General features: G+C 45.2%; 2 protein-coding genes across 5 annotated transcripts in view; one reads left to right on the top strand and one right to left on the bottom strand.

The window, feature by feature from the left end:
* The window catches only part of LOC126867998 (uncharacterized), a 258,493-nt gene extending 256,255 nt beyond the window's left edge, over positions 1-2,238 (bottom strand). For 2 of the 4 annotated variants that reach the window (XR_007690507.1, XM_050623112.1), the window contains exon 1: positions 1,101-2,236. The gene's annotated coding sequence lies outside the window, so the exon portion shown is untranslated. Of the gene's footprint in view, positions 1-1,100 lie in introns of all 4 variants that reach the window. The other 2 variants (XM_050623115.1, XM_050623114.1) reach the window with 1 other exon arrangement.
* Positions 2,239-6,122: 3,884 nt separating this feature from the next.
* LOC126868001 (EF-hand calcium-binding domain-containing protein 11-like) lies at positions 6,123-18,958 on the top strand. The gene is made up of 5 exons (XM_050623120.1): positions 6,123-6,277; positions 18,310-18,369; positions 18,441-18,536; positions 18,608-18,743; positions 18,798-18,958. The coding sequence occupies exons 2-5, from the start codon at positions 18,334-18,336 to the stop codon at positions 18,956-18,958; spliced, it is 429 nt and encodes a 142-aa protein (XP_050479077.1). The 5' UTR covers positions 6,123-6,277; positions 18,310-18,333.
* The last annotated feature ends 5 nt before the right edge of the window (positions 18,959-18,963 follow it).

Here is an 18,963-nt window from a genome sequence, read left to right as displayed (position 1 = left end):
CACTCGACATTAATTCTCGCTACTCGGCAAGTCCCTTTTAAGAAGAAAAAACAACGACCGATCGACGAGCGGCAGAGAAGAGAATGAGCAACGGAGAACAGGAGAGGTGGTGAAAGAAGAAAGGCATGTGTAAAGATAGCGAATATACGAAGCAACGGATGCTAACCCGCAATACTTCTCTCAAGTGGCTGCACTTTCAAAGACGGCGATAAGTGTCGCAACTATCCCTTCCAATATTGGTATATAGCAACGTTAAGCGATTGCAAAACTTGTAGCGGCAATTACGGCCACTGTTCTTTTAAAAACGTCTCTATCTGAGAGGTACGACGGTATGCAAAAATCTCATTGTAAATCTTTGTATTTCAATGTAGAAACTGGTAATTTATACAGTGATTCTCCTTACAATTTAATGGATACGTTTCGCGTTATATCTTTTTAAAATTACTAGTTTTCCCATACGTGCATAATCAAAAATCAAGTACAGCATTCCCGGAATAAAATTATCACGCGTCAACGTATTCGCGTGTATATATTTATATACAGGGTCTGGTGGTACAAGCGGAAATGGGGTGATTCTACGCGAAAAAAAGAAGTCGAAAATATAGAATAAAAATTTTTCGTTTGAAGCTTTGTTTTCGAGAAAATCGACTTTGAATTTTCGCTCGGTACGCGTGCACTTATCGCGTCTCGTTATAACGGATCTCACTGTAGATTTAAAAAAAAATTAAAAAAAAAAATTTTTATTCTATATTTTCGACTTTTTTTCGCGTAGAATCACCCCCTTTCCGCTTGTACCACCAGTTACCAATGACACTGTATATAAAGCTCTACTGTCTATATAATCTACTCTAATATAATTTATCTAGTCTAATATATATATATATATATATATATATATACACGCGAATACGTTGACATATATGTATATATAAAGATTTACTGTCTATATAATCGTTTCAAGCTCGAAAATATTCAAGTGCGAGAAATAAAGAAGCGAGCGACAAGTTAGATCACGACGACGTTCGTTATTGAAAATATACCGCGCGATATAAATTACGAATATAACGTTAATAATTGAATTATTTAAATCGAAGACTCACCAGTTGCAGGCGAACGATACAGCTATTCGTTGCAAGCGAACGTCACTCTCCGATACTTCATCGTTGTCCGTGGGTTTCGTTTCGATGCACCTGTTCGATCGCACTTAGCCGTCACACTTCATACACAACCGTCAAATTCCTGTTGCGCCCCCTTCCGCGTCATCACCGCCAGATAAGGACCAGCGATCGTCGACACGAAAGGTCGAAAAATATTTTCTGCCGATTTCTTCCTTCGATCAGGACCGGCCCTTTGTTGCGGCTCCCACGATATAACCGGTTCCACTGGCGTATTCTCGAATTCGCGATCGTGAATTCTACGAAATTCTTCACGCCCGAGGAAAAAAGTAATCACAGCCTTCTCTACACGGGGGGAGGGGGGGGGCGGTCAGTTCTCATTTACAAGGACCGACGACGCATCGGCGAGAATGCTTCGTGACACTCGCGTATTATTCACTCGCCACGATTATCCACGCCCGAAATAAAGTAACCGCCCTTTCTCTCGAACTTGATGTAACGCGTAACGAAAAGCACGTGGCAAAGGAACGATTCACGATCAAATCACGACTCGGGGTACTTTCACGGTGAGACGCGCGCCATTCGTTCGTATACGACCGAATTTATCGGTGTTGAATCGCACACTGGAAACGACCTTCGAAAGAATGCGCGATACCGATGACGCTTTTTCGCTTTTGTTTACCTTTCACAACGAACGAGAAGCAACTGCGACATAATGGTACAATGTCGACCCGCTTGTCACCGACGAGATTCCACGAATTCGCGCGATTAGACGATCACTACGGTTGCCGTACGATTTCCATTGCGATTATCGCGCTCGAGTTTCGAGAAATACATCGAGTACCGAGCCGGTCTCGAACTCCGCTGTCAACTTCACGTCGCTGCGATCGCCGTCGCAAATCGTTCGTTTCGTCATCTCGCGATGGCGCGTTTCTTTAAAAAGAAAACGACAATCTCGAAGACAGACGTAAATCACGATAGCGATATATCGTATGTTGATCACCACGGTCGCGAGGCACGTTGCACAGTGCCGCGTTAATCGAGATTTCGCGGGCTCCTCCTGTGGTGTTGGAAGAGCGCGAATGCACACGGGATGCGCGCGTCCCGGCGGCTGCGCGTGCACTGCCCGCGCTGTTCCCGTGCCGATGCCCCCCCCTCCACATTCTCCTCGTCGTCTTCTTCTCTGTAGGAACGAACGTATACGGGACCCCATATCTCTTTCTCATTCTCTCTCTATATTCTCCCCTCTAACCCTCGCTGTTTCCCTTCCTCTCGTCGACTCGTCCTTCTCTGTCTCTCTCCTCCAACTGGAGATCCCCTTTAAGTATGTACCACTACCGAGAGTCAATCCCTACTCTGGTCAGCGTAAATAGCGTATGGAGAGTCGTACGTACCTGGACATTGTCCTTGGATACGATGATATTCCTATAAACAGAAGGAGAGATTTCGTTCTTTTGCCTCGTTTATTATTAGCTTGATTACCAGCCGTAGTACGGCTGCAATCGTACAGGACGTTTGGTGTTTTCTGCATGACTACGGTCACCGAAGCGTCGTGGCCGTAACTTTTTTCGCTTATTAAGAGGCTGCACCAGGGACCTCGAGCGGAGATTGTATGTAAAACGTAAAGTAAGAGGGTATTGAATTTTAAGCGAAACAGTTCAACTATAATATAACGTGAAATTGAACTTTTCTTCCACCATACGAACGACTGGGTGGATTTCAATAAATTCCGACAACAGATAGATACATGTATTTTTCGATAATAAATATATCTTCGTATAAAAGGAACCAGTTATTCAACCTTGTTGCGATATATAATTTTAATATAATATACGTCGAAACAGTCCGGAAGGTTGAAATAAATTTTAAGCGAAAGAATTTTTAATCAACCGTAATGAAACGAATTCGAATCTGTCTGAATTTCACGCTTCATCGGTGTACCATCTGCATTAATATTAATTACCTTATTTAGGGACCTTGACAAACTACCCTCGGAGTCCCTCTCTCAATGTCGTCGGCTTTTCGTCTCTTATGTGCCCCAACCCAGACAACTTGACACGCGTTCTTACACGTACATTCCTACAGAAAAGCGAGTGCGTGTACGATACGAGGCTCGAGCCTCACCAAGCGTATGACGCCTCTCGAAATGTACATCTTATCACTACCCTCTATGAATTCTAAATTAATTTTCATGACGTTCAAAATAGGCGGGGTTCATCCTTCGTGCCGTCGCGTCACGGATAATATAAAATTGTATTCGATTGAATTTCAACGGAGGGTCTTTCGATTTGATTGCTCCTTACACGAGATAATATATTGCAGTGTCAAGAACAGCCGGATGGATAGAAAGATAGCGTAGAATCTCCTGGTCTTCGCGTAGGAGCGAAAGTGTGGCTCGATATATCTCCATCATCGAAAACTCGGTGTGAACGAGACTTTAAAGACTCAACGATTCGCGATATGCGTACATGTTATAAGATGCATGACCAGGTAGTACGAGAGTAGCTCGGATGTACCTACATAAGTATATATCGAGTATCGAACGTGGCCTTAGGTGATACTACACGAACTAGTGCAACAAAGAGAACCAACACCAAGTAGAAAGAGCAGACAAACGAAGGAACAGAAAAGAAAACGATTGAGATTGAATTATGGCTTGCGGTTTAAACGTTGGATTCAAATCGATCCCATATATCACATTACCCGGCACCTTTATTCTGCTTTCTACGACCGCAAAACGTACCCCTTTTCTCGACCTGCCCATTGTTTCACTCTCTCTCTCCCTCTCTCTCTCTCTCTCTCTCTCTCTCTCTCTCTCTAAGTTAGTCCTGATGCGTGCAACATTGTACAACAAGCGCACGATCAGCTGTACCGCTCTTTCCGATCTCGTTCTACGCCCACGCGATCGATTCTCAATCGATCCACACCCTTAATTCACCAATATCGAACGGTCTTTTACTCTTTTCCAATGGGAAACCATTTATCAATGTAACGTCGATCGCAAAAGTAAGCTTTTAACGCGACGATGACGCGCGCAGAAGGCGAATCGAAAATTTGTTCACTGCACATTGCAACTAACGAACAGACGACGCCACTTTATGTTACCCATGTTTTTCCTCGCCATTAGTACCGACTAAAAAGCATAAACAACGAGCACGCCGGCATTACATTGCCGCCGCTACCTTTTAGCCGAGCTTACGATAATTTTCTCGTGTTTACGGTCGGCAGAGTATCGCGTCGCTTTTTCCCTGGCACGAGGTAAAAAAACACTGCTCGGAATGGCGCTACGCTAGGACGTAGGATACGAGATTGGAAACGCCGGCGCCACACTTACAATTCCCTTGTGCTACGTATACACCACCAGGCGATCCCGCACAAATGCAGCTGCTGTGTAAAACAAGTGGACTTCGTTAACGCCCGAGGGGACGAATCAATTAAAATCAACGCTCGAAGATCGCGACGCAAGAAATTAGAATGTTGCCAACTTCCAACGTGCGACATTGCTCGGATAAAGTATCTTTATTTATACGTTTTCTTTTTTCTAATAAGACTCGTTTCGTCCCCTATCCGACTAAGTACGAACCGATTCTCCGATCCACCGCCATCTCTTATACAAGCGTTATCTCTTGATGATACATACAGTTTCTGCACACGATGCATTCTCGCGTTCGTGCATCCAGTCACGGCACATTTAAACGAGTTTCGTTACGGAGATTGTCCAGTTGTCATCCCGTTGCTTTGCAGCGGTAAAGTCCATACGAAACTCATCGTACTTGTGAAGATAAAATTGTTTCGTAACCTGTAAACTGCGGAAAAAGGAGCGTCTTCATTTTTCTTCGACGCAAACGTATATGAAAGTTCAAGTAAAATACGAAGAAAATAAAAAGGAAATCTAAAACCGTCTAAAGAGTCGAATATCTTATAGTCGGGTGAGAGCATGGGATTGGCGTCAAACGCTTGTGAAAAGGGGTTGAGAAACGGACGGATTGAATCCCTTGGATCGAGTCGAGCTTCTCTTTCGTAAAAATTATGTGCCACTTCGTCCCCCCCTACATTGCACATAATAAACGCGGCAAAAGCCGCTCCGCCGTGTCACGATTTCTTGGTACTTTTACACGCACGTCGTCAAGAAGTCAAGAGGAGGCTGCGGGTCGAAACGAATACCGGTGCCGTGCACTTTCAGCCTGTCATTAATGACGATAATTTCCATTCCGCTGTTATAAACTCGGGCGAATTTGCACGACGTGAATATTACGTGTCGGTTCTTCGAATACGGACAATAATTATGGATGGTGGCTCACTTTGCCCCAGTAAACGCCCGTTTACTTAAAGGGTGAACGCAGAAAAGAAAATCCGCAGGGCGAAAGTTTTTGTCTCGCGGCGGTATAATGACGCGGAAGGAGAAAATGTAACGAGACCATGCGACTGGCGGTGGCCATTGGTGTTCTTCGTTCGTGTCAGTCCATTCGTCGGATTATTGAAGTTGCAAACGATGCGTCGCCGCAGAAGAAATGCTTCTACGTTGTTTTCCGTGACGACGTCTGAGAAAAAGGAGTCGCCGTGAGAAGCGAACGACTCCCAGACGAACAAGAGTATGCATGTTCGCCATTACAAGATTCTTCCAATCGTCGACGGTTCGCGGAATCTCACGGTCGCGAGAAAAATCTTGACTTCCTTGTTGGACAGGCAAAACGTTAAACACGAGGTTGAGTATTCTAGGCAACATGTCGTCTGTCGTCTTTGAATACGAGGCTTTTGATCAAAGTAATAGTTACCGTACCTACGATCAAACGATAACGTTTCACGAGGATCGTACAACGTCCGATTCGCTAATTTCCTTGGCACCTGATAGGGTTATACGTTGACGAGATTGTGCAAGCTCGATCAATCTCCTATAGGTAGACATAAGTCGGAGCATTACGTAAGAGCAGCATAAAGCTGCCTGATGGAGGTGGAAAGGGGTAAGGGTGGCACAGGTCGCTTTTGTTTGGTTGGAGTGCATGCGTTTCACTGGTAGCAGCGGTAGCGGTAGCAGCAGCCAGCAACAGCAGAGAGAGAGAAAGAGTGAGGGTGGCTGGGATCTATACGTGTGCGTGCTTCACCGAGCCACATCGTCCACGCACCCCCTAACGCACCCCAGGCGAAAAGCACAGAGTTCAAGTGTACGTATATATACACACGTATACAGATGCGTTTAATAAGAATACGCGCCAGAGCAGACAGTCGGTGCGACGGTGCAGCGCTAACATTTTATTTATCAGCGCTGATGGCTTTTCCGTTCTTGCAAGGGTCGTCGTTCTTTTTTTTTTTTTTTTTTTCGAGAAAGCTGAAAGAAAGAACCCGCTGCGCCTCGCACAATCGAGAACACCCGTTACGACTACAACTCGGAAGGCACCGAGTTCCTTACACCGTTCTCGATTCGTACTTGCGTCTGCGATATTCGCGTATTTCACGATCGTGCATCTAACGCCCTTGCGTAAGTATATCGGTAATATCTAAATCCGCGTTTCTATCATTCGTTCGTAGCTGGCAGCATTTTTCCAAAGCAGCGTTCAGCATGATGACGTCGTTTCTTCGCAACCGTGATAAATGAATTCGCGATTTCGAATATTTAACAACGTTGAAACTGTCGAGCAACGTGTCTATGATAACGGTCGCGACTAACATTTTTTCAACAACGAAGCAAAGGTGAACGTTGAAACTTCTCTGGACAAAAAGAAGTTGAACGCTATCACGATCTTCTAGCAATCATGTCAGAACCGCGTATGAAGCTACAGTCATCCACTGATATTTCCTACTCTCGTGATATACCCACCTCGGTGCTCGGAACAGTGAAAAATATTGTCAAGGCGGCGTTGAAATATTACATCGTGTCAAGCCGCAAGAATTGCTGCGCCGTGCCGCCGACGATAATCTACCGCTGGCCGCGTGCTCGCGACCGACAATTCCTATTACTCGCGTGAGGAAAATACGACCGGGATGACAATGAAGTTCGCGACAGGTGGAATACCTCTCCATACCAAAAGGAATGATTATCGCTTAAATTTAAAAATTCTCCACGTGTACACGACACGAATTCCTACGTTCGAACAATATTTCACCGTGTGACATAGCTGTTTCGCTACCACCGTAAAAACAGGACGTGCCTACTTGACCGCTGCCATCGTGCGCTTTTCCTTTTGGCAGATTCATTCAAAATTAAATCTTTTCCCCTGGCTAGTTGAAAAGTTAATCGAGTATCCGTGATATTTTAATTCGTTCGCGACGAAAACATTTCGAAAGTTTCGTGTTCATGGTGATCAATGTTTCCTCTCTGATTCTTTTGTCAGACGATCAGTGTCAGTTGCGTGGATCGCGTGAAAGGCATGAGACAAGGAGAAAAGTTACGGAGAATGAAAGTTCAAGCGTGATCGAGAGAAAAAGAAGAAAGAAAACGAGCAGCCGCTTAATTAACTCGCTCACGGTGTCTAGCGAACAGCTAAAACGTTACCGCGATCAGGCCGCGATGTCCAAACACGACTGGAAATTCTGGCGTCCGTCCAACGGGAGTGTCCAAATCATTACACTCTCGTAAGCACGAATTTGTCGTCTCGGCTTGAACGACTCTAACACGCGCATTTTATTTGGAATGGTCGCGCGGTCGGAATAAATCGACTCATCGCGCTACTTTATTCGCAATGTAAATTTTCAAGCATGTTGTAAGCAATAAATTCGTTGTGATTTATGAATGCCGTCCGATAAATAAGCTCTTATTTTTCTCGTTAAAAAGCTCGTAAAGCATTGAAAGTTTTGACCGAGATATGGAAATAGGAGATAAAAGGGAAGCGGCAGGGCGAGCTTATTATTCCTGTTTCATATTTCATTGGTTTACATCGGTTTACCTATCAGATTGGATATACATTTTAGCCGCAATCGGTCTACCCACTCGTCTGCCTCTTTTATTTTAATAACGAACTATTAACGGATTTCTCCTCACTCTTTGCTCCCTTCTCGTAGCATCGGTGATCAGAGTCTCTCACCCTTATACACCCTCTTCGTTGGGGCTCCGCTTTGAAGTGAACGGTCGGCGATTGTAAAACTTTATCGCAAAAGAGAAAACAGGAATTATTACAAGCTCGGTCTCATCCCGCCGCGTGATTTCCCTTAGACATTATTATTATTCCCAGAGTACGTATTTCAACGAGCTCACGTTTCAATCGCCTCGGCTCAGGATTTCCAGTCTCCTCGAATCTATTTGATCATTTAACGAGAAACCGATTCCCGGTCGGTCGATCGTTCATTGATTTTGATACAAAGCTACGCGTGTTTCGCCGTCTTTAATCGTGGTTATCGCGCGTTTATCACGACACGCGGTAATACGTGAACGGCCTCGACGTGACTGCCTTTGATGCGTAGCTGGAATTCATGGCATTTGATCTGAATTAGTGCGCTTTCCAACGCCGTGCCGTCCAATTTCTGTTGCTGCTATTCATCGCGCTTTCGAGCACGTTGCTCTCATAGATAAGTACGTCGCGATAAACTTCGAATATCAACCTGGCGATCGTTGTTAATTTATCGCGTCGACGCATGCCGCTTTACCGCGTACTCACAATTCGTTCGTTCAACGTCGTTTCTTCTTCTAAATAACGATAATAATAATGAAAGAGGACAGGAAACGATAAGAAGATAGTAACTTGTTTGCGCTCTTTGTGCGTTCCGGTTGAAGAGCAATAGTGATACGACAGCGAGATGCTAAATCAAGGCATGACATAAGGAATGATACGTTAATTCGTGAATCATGCGCTTCCTAGCTTTCTCGATGAAAATTTGATGTTTTTCGGAATTAAGCTGCAACTAGTCGAGGATATTAGTAGATATTCGTCACGTTCACAGAAATGTACAAGATTTTACGATACATCTGTTAAAAATATGTATAAGAAGATCTCGCGTGTATCCGTCAGATCGAGCACGACTTCCGGCAAAGTTAAAACGCTTGACCGATTTTACAATCTTGCTATATCGCAAAGACTACTATAACAACCCCTTTAACTCGTAAGACGCGTCTTGTCTGCGGCTCATACAAATCTTTCTCAGGGTACTTTATCTCAAAGACGACATCGCTCACTAGTCACGGGAAATGGCTCTCGCAATCTTTTCCGTGAATGCCGGTTGCGAGTCCGCTCGACATTCACAGGATATTAAATGAAAACATTGGACCGTTTTCTAGTAGACGGAACTACCTAATATTTGCCAAGAACGATATCGCAAAGGAACCATCAGCAGACACAGGTTCTTTTCTTTCTTGGTTGGTTGCTTGCTTACTCGCGAGCTGGTCGCAGTGCCTACTTCCACCGAGGCTAACTTATACCCTGGTTAAACGTGAAAACCCGGAGACGAGAAGCAGAAGATCTGGAAGGAGGCACGTGAAATCGTATAAGACCGAGATACGCCTTAAAATAATCTTGCCATTTCGCTGGTACGCGCTGCATAATGCCACAGACAGCCACGGTACGCTCGACTCGAGCCGAATAAACCCAGAGATGAGTAGATTTTATCGCTATCAATTTACAATACGGCCCTCCACGACCACACCGCGACAGGTTTTACGACCCCGTTTTGGTCAACTAACACAAAACGGATCTTATCGACCGCACCCCGATTGTTTGCTCAAATAGAGAAGCAATTTTATAGTTTATACGCCGCCGCAAGCCGAAATGAATGTTTTCATTCCCCTCGAATTACCGAAACATCCCGAACCCTTTATTTTTTTTATATTTATTCCTTTTTTCTTTGTGTTTTTCCTAGTGTTTTTCCGCTTTTGTTTCCGTATTGAAAAACGTCGATTGGAAATTTTACGCGTAACAGATTAGCACAACTTTGTCCTCGCAAACCATCGAGAGGTCGAAACAATGGACAACGCGGAATCGAATATTCCAGCGAAATTTTATAACAGTACCGGTCCGTTTATCGCCGCTTTTTCGAGCATGACCATTGGAAAGAGACTCGTAATCGAGCGCCAACGATGATCCGGCAAACCATCATCGCATTTACGGATTGAATATCAAGACTCATCATCGGCGATCAATAGCCAACAAAATACCATGGCGCTGCATCGATGCAGATAAACAACAAACGGTTACTGTGATTCACCAACGCGATATAATGTTTCATTGTTGTTTCACGTTGTATCATTAACGGAAGATAATTATCCGGTAAAGTGTCCCGTTACGTTTGACGCGGCCGTGACATCCTGGCTGTTCGCGGAACCTTGGGAATCGCAGCTAAACGAAACGGTCGATTCGTCGAACCTTAATGATCTCGATGAATCGTACCGTGTCGGGTTCTCACACAGAACAAAATATTTCTTTGATATTTCGTTAATTATTTTTCGCACTTTGTGGAACGTGGTACGCACCAAGATTTCCGGTGTACTCGCACGCGAGGTCTCCCTGTAAGTCGAGTGGCTCCGTACTCGGTTCAGGGAAGATTATCGGTGTTAACGATGCCATTCTGATGATAGGGTACGTGTACGGCGAGTCTACGCGACTAAAGCACCGTTAGTGCGTATGTTGGCACGTACGGTTACGTGTAATTAAATCGGCGTCGGGTCCACCCCGCACGCTCTTACCCGTTTATTAATTAACGCGTTTCGTAGGAAATTATTACCATGCGATAAAACCCGTCTGGGTTTTATTCGTTGGTTATTTTCATTCATTCCCGATCGCGAAAGTAATTAATTACAATCATTATCCAATATCCAGTGTATTTCGGGTAAGTTTATTGCAGGCGACGCCGACAACTTTCCAACGAGTACATTCGACGTTTTTTCAACGAAGCTGGATTTAATCGCGAGAGCCGACTAATGGAGTGCAACCTTCGCAATAATCGAACTCCTCTTTTCTCCACGTTTTGTTATGACACGTGTGAACCATCGGCGATACAGTTTTCGTCGTACAGAGACTGACCGAGGACGTGGATTGGGAGGACGCGTTGCTGTTGCAAATATCGAGAAGTTTCTCGATCGATCCCGGTACCGTGGGTTTAAATCTTCCGCCGAGAGCACGGGCTCCACGAAGAATAGCCTTTTGGATCGCCTTCTCCGCTTCTTTTCGCTCGTATTTCATGCATTCGATCTCCTTCCGCAATTGGTACACCTACGAATAGGATATTTTATTGTCGTGCAAAGGTTGCCGCATCGAACCGATTGACTGATTATTCGAATATCTTTGCGAACGAAACCCTTAAGCAGCAGAGAGTGGATTCATAGCGAACGATATTCTACACGGATAAACGAATCAGTTCGTTATTCACTGACAACGAATTATTCGTAAGAAGTCAGTCAACCGGTCGATTCGCGCGAAAATTATATCCCACTTCGCTTTCCAACTTTTGAATTCGATTGCTCTCGCATTTTGGACAAGATCTCGGCGGGCTTGTACGCTCTCTTCCCGGACACGTTTTTGGACTCGCTTGAACGCATTTCTTGACCGGTTGTTTAGGCGGACACGTTACCGGTTGGGTGCGTTTCGACGTAGAACACACATCTTCGACCTGCTTGCAGGATCTCTTGCGTTCACTACCTGAACACGACACTTCCTTCTGTTTCTTCGGTTTTATCCGAGGACAGGGTACATCCCGAATATATTTTCTAATCACTTGCTTCTGCTGGCATGGTATTACTTCCAAATGCGTTGGCATCGCCTTCCGTCGCTTCGATATCGACAATTTTCCTGATTAAATTCGATACATGATTCGGAAATTTGATGACCCGAAGCCCAAATGGTCATCGCGTGAACGTGCCTGCTGTCGAGAATTCGATATGGCGCTCTCGAATATGTCAATGTCGAATGGATATTTTATTCGTAGAATTTCGTATATAAAATGCGAGTCCACGGAGAACAGATATTTCTTCTTTCATTTTTTATTGTCATTTTTTCTACTTTTCATCAATCTCATACGCAGTTTCTTTTTACGATTGCCATTCTCCGGGTTGCCCTTCGATTGCAACGCATTTGCAAGATTGTCCTCTGGCTTCTGTGAAAGCGGCCGTTTGTTCGTGTCAGATGGCACGTTACGGCTGAACGAAGAAAATTCAGTGGCAAAACGCGACGTGCCGCTAAAAGCAGCGAGGCCACTCTCATACTCGGCACTGTCGCGTTTTAATTTGCTGTTCTCGTTCTCCAATCGAGCGATCTCTTTCTCCAGCTGTGCCATACGTTTGTCCTTCTCGGTGGTCTTTTTTATCTTCTTGTAGATCTTCCTGTTCTCCGTGGACATCGCCAGGGACGATGAAAGGTTCCGAGTCGGTGATTAAAATTGTGGCTGATGTATGTGCCGGAAATTGGTTACATTCTTCATAGCGGAAAAAGGTGTCGCCACCTAGCAACAAGGAAACATATGAAAAATCCCGGCTCGACCGTCCCGTTGAAAATCGTCTTTTATCGCGGTACAGGGCCATCGAACATTCTACTTGGTGAAATCAAATCCATCGATTTCGTTTCATATAAAATATACGTGCGCACGTATTAAACTTTGCCGCGTTCCAACGTTCCACGATGTTAGTTGTATACGTGCATCTCCCTTCGTACGTGTCGCTTTTCACGCACGCAATCATAGTGTACCACGGTTGTGGATGGAATGAACAGGACGACGTTCGTCGAAGCGGCAAATCGTCCCTCATTTTCTGAATCGTCCGACTAAATGGAACATCCTCGCCGACGCGAAAACGTCGCAATATTTTCAACACGACCTCGTAATAATATCGTTTACAAGCAAGATCGCACGGCTAGAAAATTCAGTACTTTCCTCCGGTTCTTTATTCCATTAAAGCGCGGAGTCCTTATAGTTCCGAGCGGAAACTCCGCCAGCCAGACAAACGATGGTCGCTCGCCTCCAATTCTCCTCACACCCCTCGGTCGTTACCTCTTTTTCATCCGGATACTGTAACGGCCTGTTGCCGGTACCGATATTGACGAGGCTTTAATACAGACCTCGCTGCATTAACAGGCTTCGGAATATCGTCGCGGATTCGCAAACTACCCAGCTGCCTTTAAATATTTATAAAAAGCCGGGCATGTCCGTGGAATCGGGCTCCGCGCCGGATCGTTTCTCCTTCCTTCGTCATCCGCGAACGTGCACGGATCGTACAAGGCTAAGTCCGGCTTAGGCAAATAAATTTCCCTGGAGTTCGTTTATCGAATTCCTCAACGTGGGTCATCCCCCGCTCAATTTCAACCCTTTGCAACAACACAAACACTGCGAAGGGTTCGTCTTACCATGTTCGACTATAGTTTCGATACGTGTCGCACGGACGCGCACGAACGCCACCTCCATCCTGCTCTGTACACATATGCCAGCCAGCCGAATTTATTTAACCCAATTAAGGAACCCCGTTGAGAATCTCCGAAGTGACTGCTCGACCAATTGAAAGTTACACGTGTTTTTGTCAGCTCTTGTTTAACGGCAAAGCTAGCGGGGAACGGAGGTGAAACCGGATACGAGACAAGCAGGAGAGATTAAAAGAAGAAAAAGAAGAAGGAAAACGAGAGAGGGTGTTCTGTAAGCGAGTAAGTGTTCGCTCGACTAAGAAGCCCCCTATCGACGACGGAGAAACCACCGAACCCGTTGCCTGTACCAGGAATCGGGGAAACGGATATACTGTTTCAAGATCGTTGTGAGAAGATCGATCGACTTTTACCCTGCCTTTAATTAGCGACCCGTTAGGTAAAGGGATAACGCCGTAGCGGGGTAAGCGTAATCAATTCAAGAAACGAAGACCGACAAGAAAACGCTTGGCGAGGTTTTACGAGCAAAGCATAAAGCAAAGACGAAGTAGATAGATAGAGATGAAATATCAAGACGATGAGTAGAAAAGCGCGAGCTTTGTGAACGTTCCAAATATATTAAAACTGCCACGAGTTTCTTTTATCTTTCAAAGATTTTTATTTCTTGCTCGATTCGCGAGTTAAATCTCTTTCTATTTTCAAAATCGTACGCGTGCCGACTTTTTTAGTCGTTGACCACGCACAAACAAATCTACAGAGAGAGAGAGAGAGAGAGAGAGAAATCCAATTACCGCCTATGCCACATTTGGTATGATACGAATGGACTCGATCCACTCGGAGCTGCATCTATTTCGCATCAGGTGGAAGCCAATTGCATGGACCACGGCAATCGCAACCCCCGCCTCCGATAGCTTTCGGTTAAATTATTATAATGTCGAACGAACAAAGCATAGCTCATCGGAAATTCTATGCTAATGAATTACGAAATCGAATCTGACTACAGCAACGTTCGCCGCGGCAATACTCTTTCACCCTCCCTGTTCAATTACCGATACTGCAGCGAAACATATTCCGGTATTTCGTGGAATTTTTCATCGATGATCGTAAGCGAGACTCATTGGTCGCTAATGGAGATGTTAAAAAAAGAAAAGAAGCGAGAGGAAAAGGAGAAGAAATAACGTTACTACCGGCAGATAGGATCTTGACGGGAAGAGAGCGTTGTTGATACTAGCTTCATCCTCTTTCGTGCAACTCGTCAATTACGGAACACGTAATGAATGAGCGCCTTCATAATTCGCGAAAAAAACTTATCTCCTCGTCCCTTTAACGCATCAACGGCTGCCGTCAACAGGCGCCCATACGCTTGGCTTAGCTCGGGACGTAGTAATGATTCTACGGAACAGAAGTAAATGTAGAAGACCCGCCACCTTCGTGTCTCCGCTATTTCTCGTCGCGACAGACCGTATAATGCGAGCACGACCGTGTCGCGACAGAGAGCGCACACGTATAGAAAGTTTCACCGAAACATCGTCTCGACGATCCTTGACTGAAATTCAGAAGTTGCGTTTCCTTCTCCCTTTTCTCTCCTTCCCCCCACCCGTCTCCCATCGTTTCTTTTCCATTTCTTTCCTTTTTTTTTTCTTCCTTTTATTTTTTATTTTGCAAACGCATAATAGTACTTACGCAGCAGGCGATAAGGGTTTTACGCGTGAAAATATAGCGTGAAGAACGCGCATACCCCAACCATTCGCATTCAGGAAAACACGAACGAACGTTATTAAGGATGCTCCTCGTGGACGATACCGAACCGGCTTAATGGATTCAATGTCGAAGGATTTCATTTATCCAACCAATGTGTAAGTGCGTGTTTCGCACGAAGAACGGACTGGCAGACGACAGAAGAAGGAGAAAATTTCCGGGCGGTGCGATAGTCTCTCTCCCCGGGGAAGAACCCAATACGAACGAACTAGACTTCGAAATCCATGGCGATAGCCGAGGAGCGTGCGTGAGCGCGCGCGCGTAATATCGCAAACGCATTTATACTATATGCGTGCAATATGCAAGAACGTTCACACGCACCTCTATACCTTACGAACCTTCCCATTGCATGATGCACTAATCACGGTAAAAGCCATAGCTCGTGTCCGTTATATCCGTTATCCGGCTGTGTCTTGCCTTACTTAATGGAAATATGAGAGGCGTTACTCGTCTGGTGACACGTCTATCCCGTTTTTTTATTTCTAGTAATACCGCGGGGACATTGTTCTACAAACAGGGGCCGCCGCTGTGTCAACGCGCCGCGTCAACACGGCGTCGAGAGACGTCTCATCGTCGCAGCGCGCCGCGGAGCCTCGACCTCTACCCGAAATTGGACTCGCACTCGCGAAAAACACCGCACGGCCAATACTAATCGACCGCCTCGAAACGCCATGAAGCAGATTCTAGTCGTCGATAAGAAAAATCATCGATCGCTTTCGCGCATTCCATTCATGGTGCTAAATTTCCAAATGTAGAGATCGTCATTACGATTCCGTAATTACCAGGCACATGGATATAACGTCAGAGTCAATTAAACACGACACCGGGTATCGTTTCGGTTTTGCATGGTGCACACTGCGATCGCATGGCGTTTTCAAGATTCGAGCTCGGCTAGTCGTGTCCACCTGTGAGCGGTGGAGGGCAAATTGTGATTTATGCGGCCAACATGTTGCCGACTGACGAAAGAGAATTGTGGACGTAATGAGTTATGGTGAGTCGCGGCTTAATGCAAATATATGGTCCGTTGCCATGTAATCAGCCAGTCGCTTGACATCATGCGTGTGTGTCCACGACGGAAGAGAACGCGTTTCACCATGGCCTGCGAATCAAATTTTTCTTCCACGCGAGAAACCGTTTAACGGAGGCGTAGACACGATCGCTGGTAAACGTTTCTCCACAGCGTTCGCTGGCAATCGCGCCATCGTTGCCTAGCTTCCTTATCCGCCCCACAACCCCTCATTCGAACGATATTGGCATATTTTCTGTGTAACTTCAAGGGCGAACGAAGACCTAGACACCCTTCGCTACCGTGGAGATCGCGCCGCACTGACGATAAACCCGCAGACATCAAACGCTATAGGTACCAGGAGTTACTAATTCACCGATAGTTTCGACTATGTTTATTAACGACGAGTAATATTCTTAGATAAATGCGACGATATTCGAGGCGTGACCAGGCATCGCCCCGCAGGCAAATAGTGCGTGAAATGGAAACGCATGCAAATTGCAACGAGTCAACCGGTAAACTACGCGTTAACATTAACGCGTGTTAGTACGTTACCGTGCGACATACAAACGAGCATACATTTTCCGTTCGATCTCGACACGCGATTTCCGCTGTTCGCCAACTCGAAACGTCGCCCGAGAATCCAATAACAAAACGCGAACTAGTTTTCGAAGAGCGGTGCGCAGTCGCCGCGATAGTGAGGGTCTCCAGGGCTGTGAGCTCGTTGAAACCAACCCTTGATAGGTGCACTTTTGGGGTAGCCGGCAAGCCCCCTACGCTAGTGACTGTGCTTCAAGCCTCGAGTGCCCAGCGAGACGCGCAAGAGCGAAGGGCTGTGCGTATACCGGCTGTGTCACGAGACGAACTACATCCAAGATGAAATTTCAAATATTCCACGCTTCGCGTTTAATCCTCTTTTTAAGGAGAACCTGTACACGTAAACCCTGCGATGCTGCAGCGGAACTTCCTCTTCCTCAATGGCAGAAAAGGCGATACCGTACTGTAAACTTCTGTTTTACGATGGATGAAATATCCATACCGTAAACTTATTCTTTACGAACGTTTACCTACGCGCATTTTATAATCTGCCGAAGAGTATCGGCTGATGACACGACGACACCATAAGGCTCCGCTTTTAAGCCGAGATTGCCTGTGCTTTGCGCCGGAAGCACACGTGTTTCAAAGGCGGCTCGTCGTCGCGTCTATAAAGAGCAAAAAAAAAAAAAAACAGAGCTCCTGCCGCCACGCTAGATTCCCATCTGTGACGGCGCGTCGCCCTGAGAATCGCGGAGAGACGAAGAATTATGAAAATTACTTAATTCGTTGCTTCCAAAGGGGCACGAAACTCGAACGGATTGCAGACAAGGAAACTGCGTTATTGAAACGTGGTACCTTTGACAAAAGAGCGCCTATCGTTGGTCATAGTTCAGTTTGTCTCGAAGGAACTCTCCGAATCGATACGATCGTTCAACCGTACAGATTTTATCAGAATTCTGTCACACGGAGAAACGTTTAGCCTCGTATGAAATCGTCGTTAAGAAATAAACACAACATCTGCGAGGTATATGTTTTGTTTAAACTGTCGTCGATATCGCGGTGAGAACGTACGACGGACGATCGTACGAAACGTACATCATTAACGCCATATAAATAATCGTACTGGCCTGTCGTCGTATTAGCCTGTTTCATCGAGCGGATGCGCGTGAAAAATAATATCGTCCCCATTACGATATACGTATATGCGTGGAACAGAAAAAAAGGAATAAACGGATTTAAATGGCGGGTAATTAAAAACCGGGAAGTAAAATCAGCCGGGGTTACAGCTCATTAGTTTTCAGCGACGAAGAACGGTAACAGAGGCCGCGAAAACGTCCGTTGAATGCCGGATATAGCAGACGCGTTATGTCATCGGGCGCACACAGCCGCAGAAGCACGCGTGTACGTGTCCCGCGGCGGCGTTAATTGGCCCCGCGATGAATATTACAAAATACCACAGCCTGAAAGGAGAGACACCGCTTTAATTACAATATAATGCGTGTCGGCCGAGCTCCTCGCGTGAAAGACCGATACCTTCTGCCTCATATTACGCTATTACGCGACTGCAGGCAACACCTCGCTTTCATCAAATTGCTTAATATGGAAATCGTTCAAGAAAGTTTCATTCTAGCCGGATCCATTCGGGAAGGCCGAGATGAAGCCAAACGGCATCAAGGATCGCGCGAGCATTGTAAGATGGAGATTCGATCGCGGTAATAGTTGTAATATCCGAAATTTTGGTGATTTGAAATTTGATTTCAGGCCTTTAACTATGCCGACGTTGATGGAAGGGGATCTTTGAGCAAACGAGAGTATAAAATAGCGATGACTGTTGTCTTCGGATGTCGCCCGAACAAAGTAAAGTCCTTTTTTTAAGAAGAAAATAATTTTTTGCTTAAAAAAAGTTTAATTGTTGTCTTGATCTGTAGACGGAAGTGAAGCAGATTTTTCAGTCTACCGAGAGAATTCTGTACGGAGAGTTTGAATCATGGGTGTTCAAGAAGAGTAAAAAGGATGATTCATACGTTAATGCAGATTTATTATTCGCTTTACTGGATAAGGATCGTAGGTATTGTTAACAATAAAGTTTTCAATGACATCAAGGAGCCTCTGTTGTAGATAAAGGATATTTAATATTGGATGACTTCTATTCTGCAAGCAAGTCTGTCAACTTGAAAGTATTACCGACAATATGGCAAACGATGTTCAAAGAATTAGATCGTTACAAAAAAGGATATATCGATTTTTATGAATTTTTACGTATATTACCGACAACATAAGAGGT

Source organism: Bombus huntii, chromosome 7, assembly GCF_024542735.1.
Source record: "Bombus huntii isolate Logan2020A chromosome 7, iyBomHunt1.1, whole genome shotgun sequence".
NCBI classification, from domain to species: domain Eukaryota; kingdom Metazoa; phylum Arthropoda; class Insecta; order Hymenoptera; family Apidae; genus Bombus; species Bombus huntii.
This window is presented reverse-complemented; position numbering and strand designations above follow the sequence as displayed.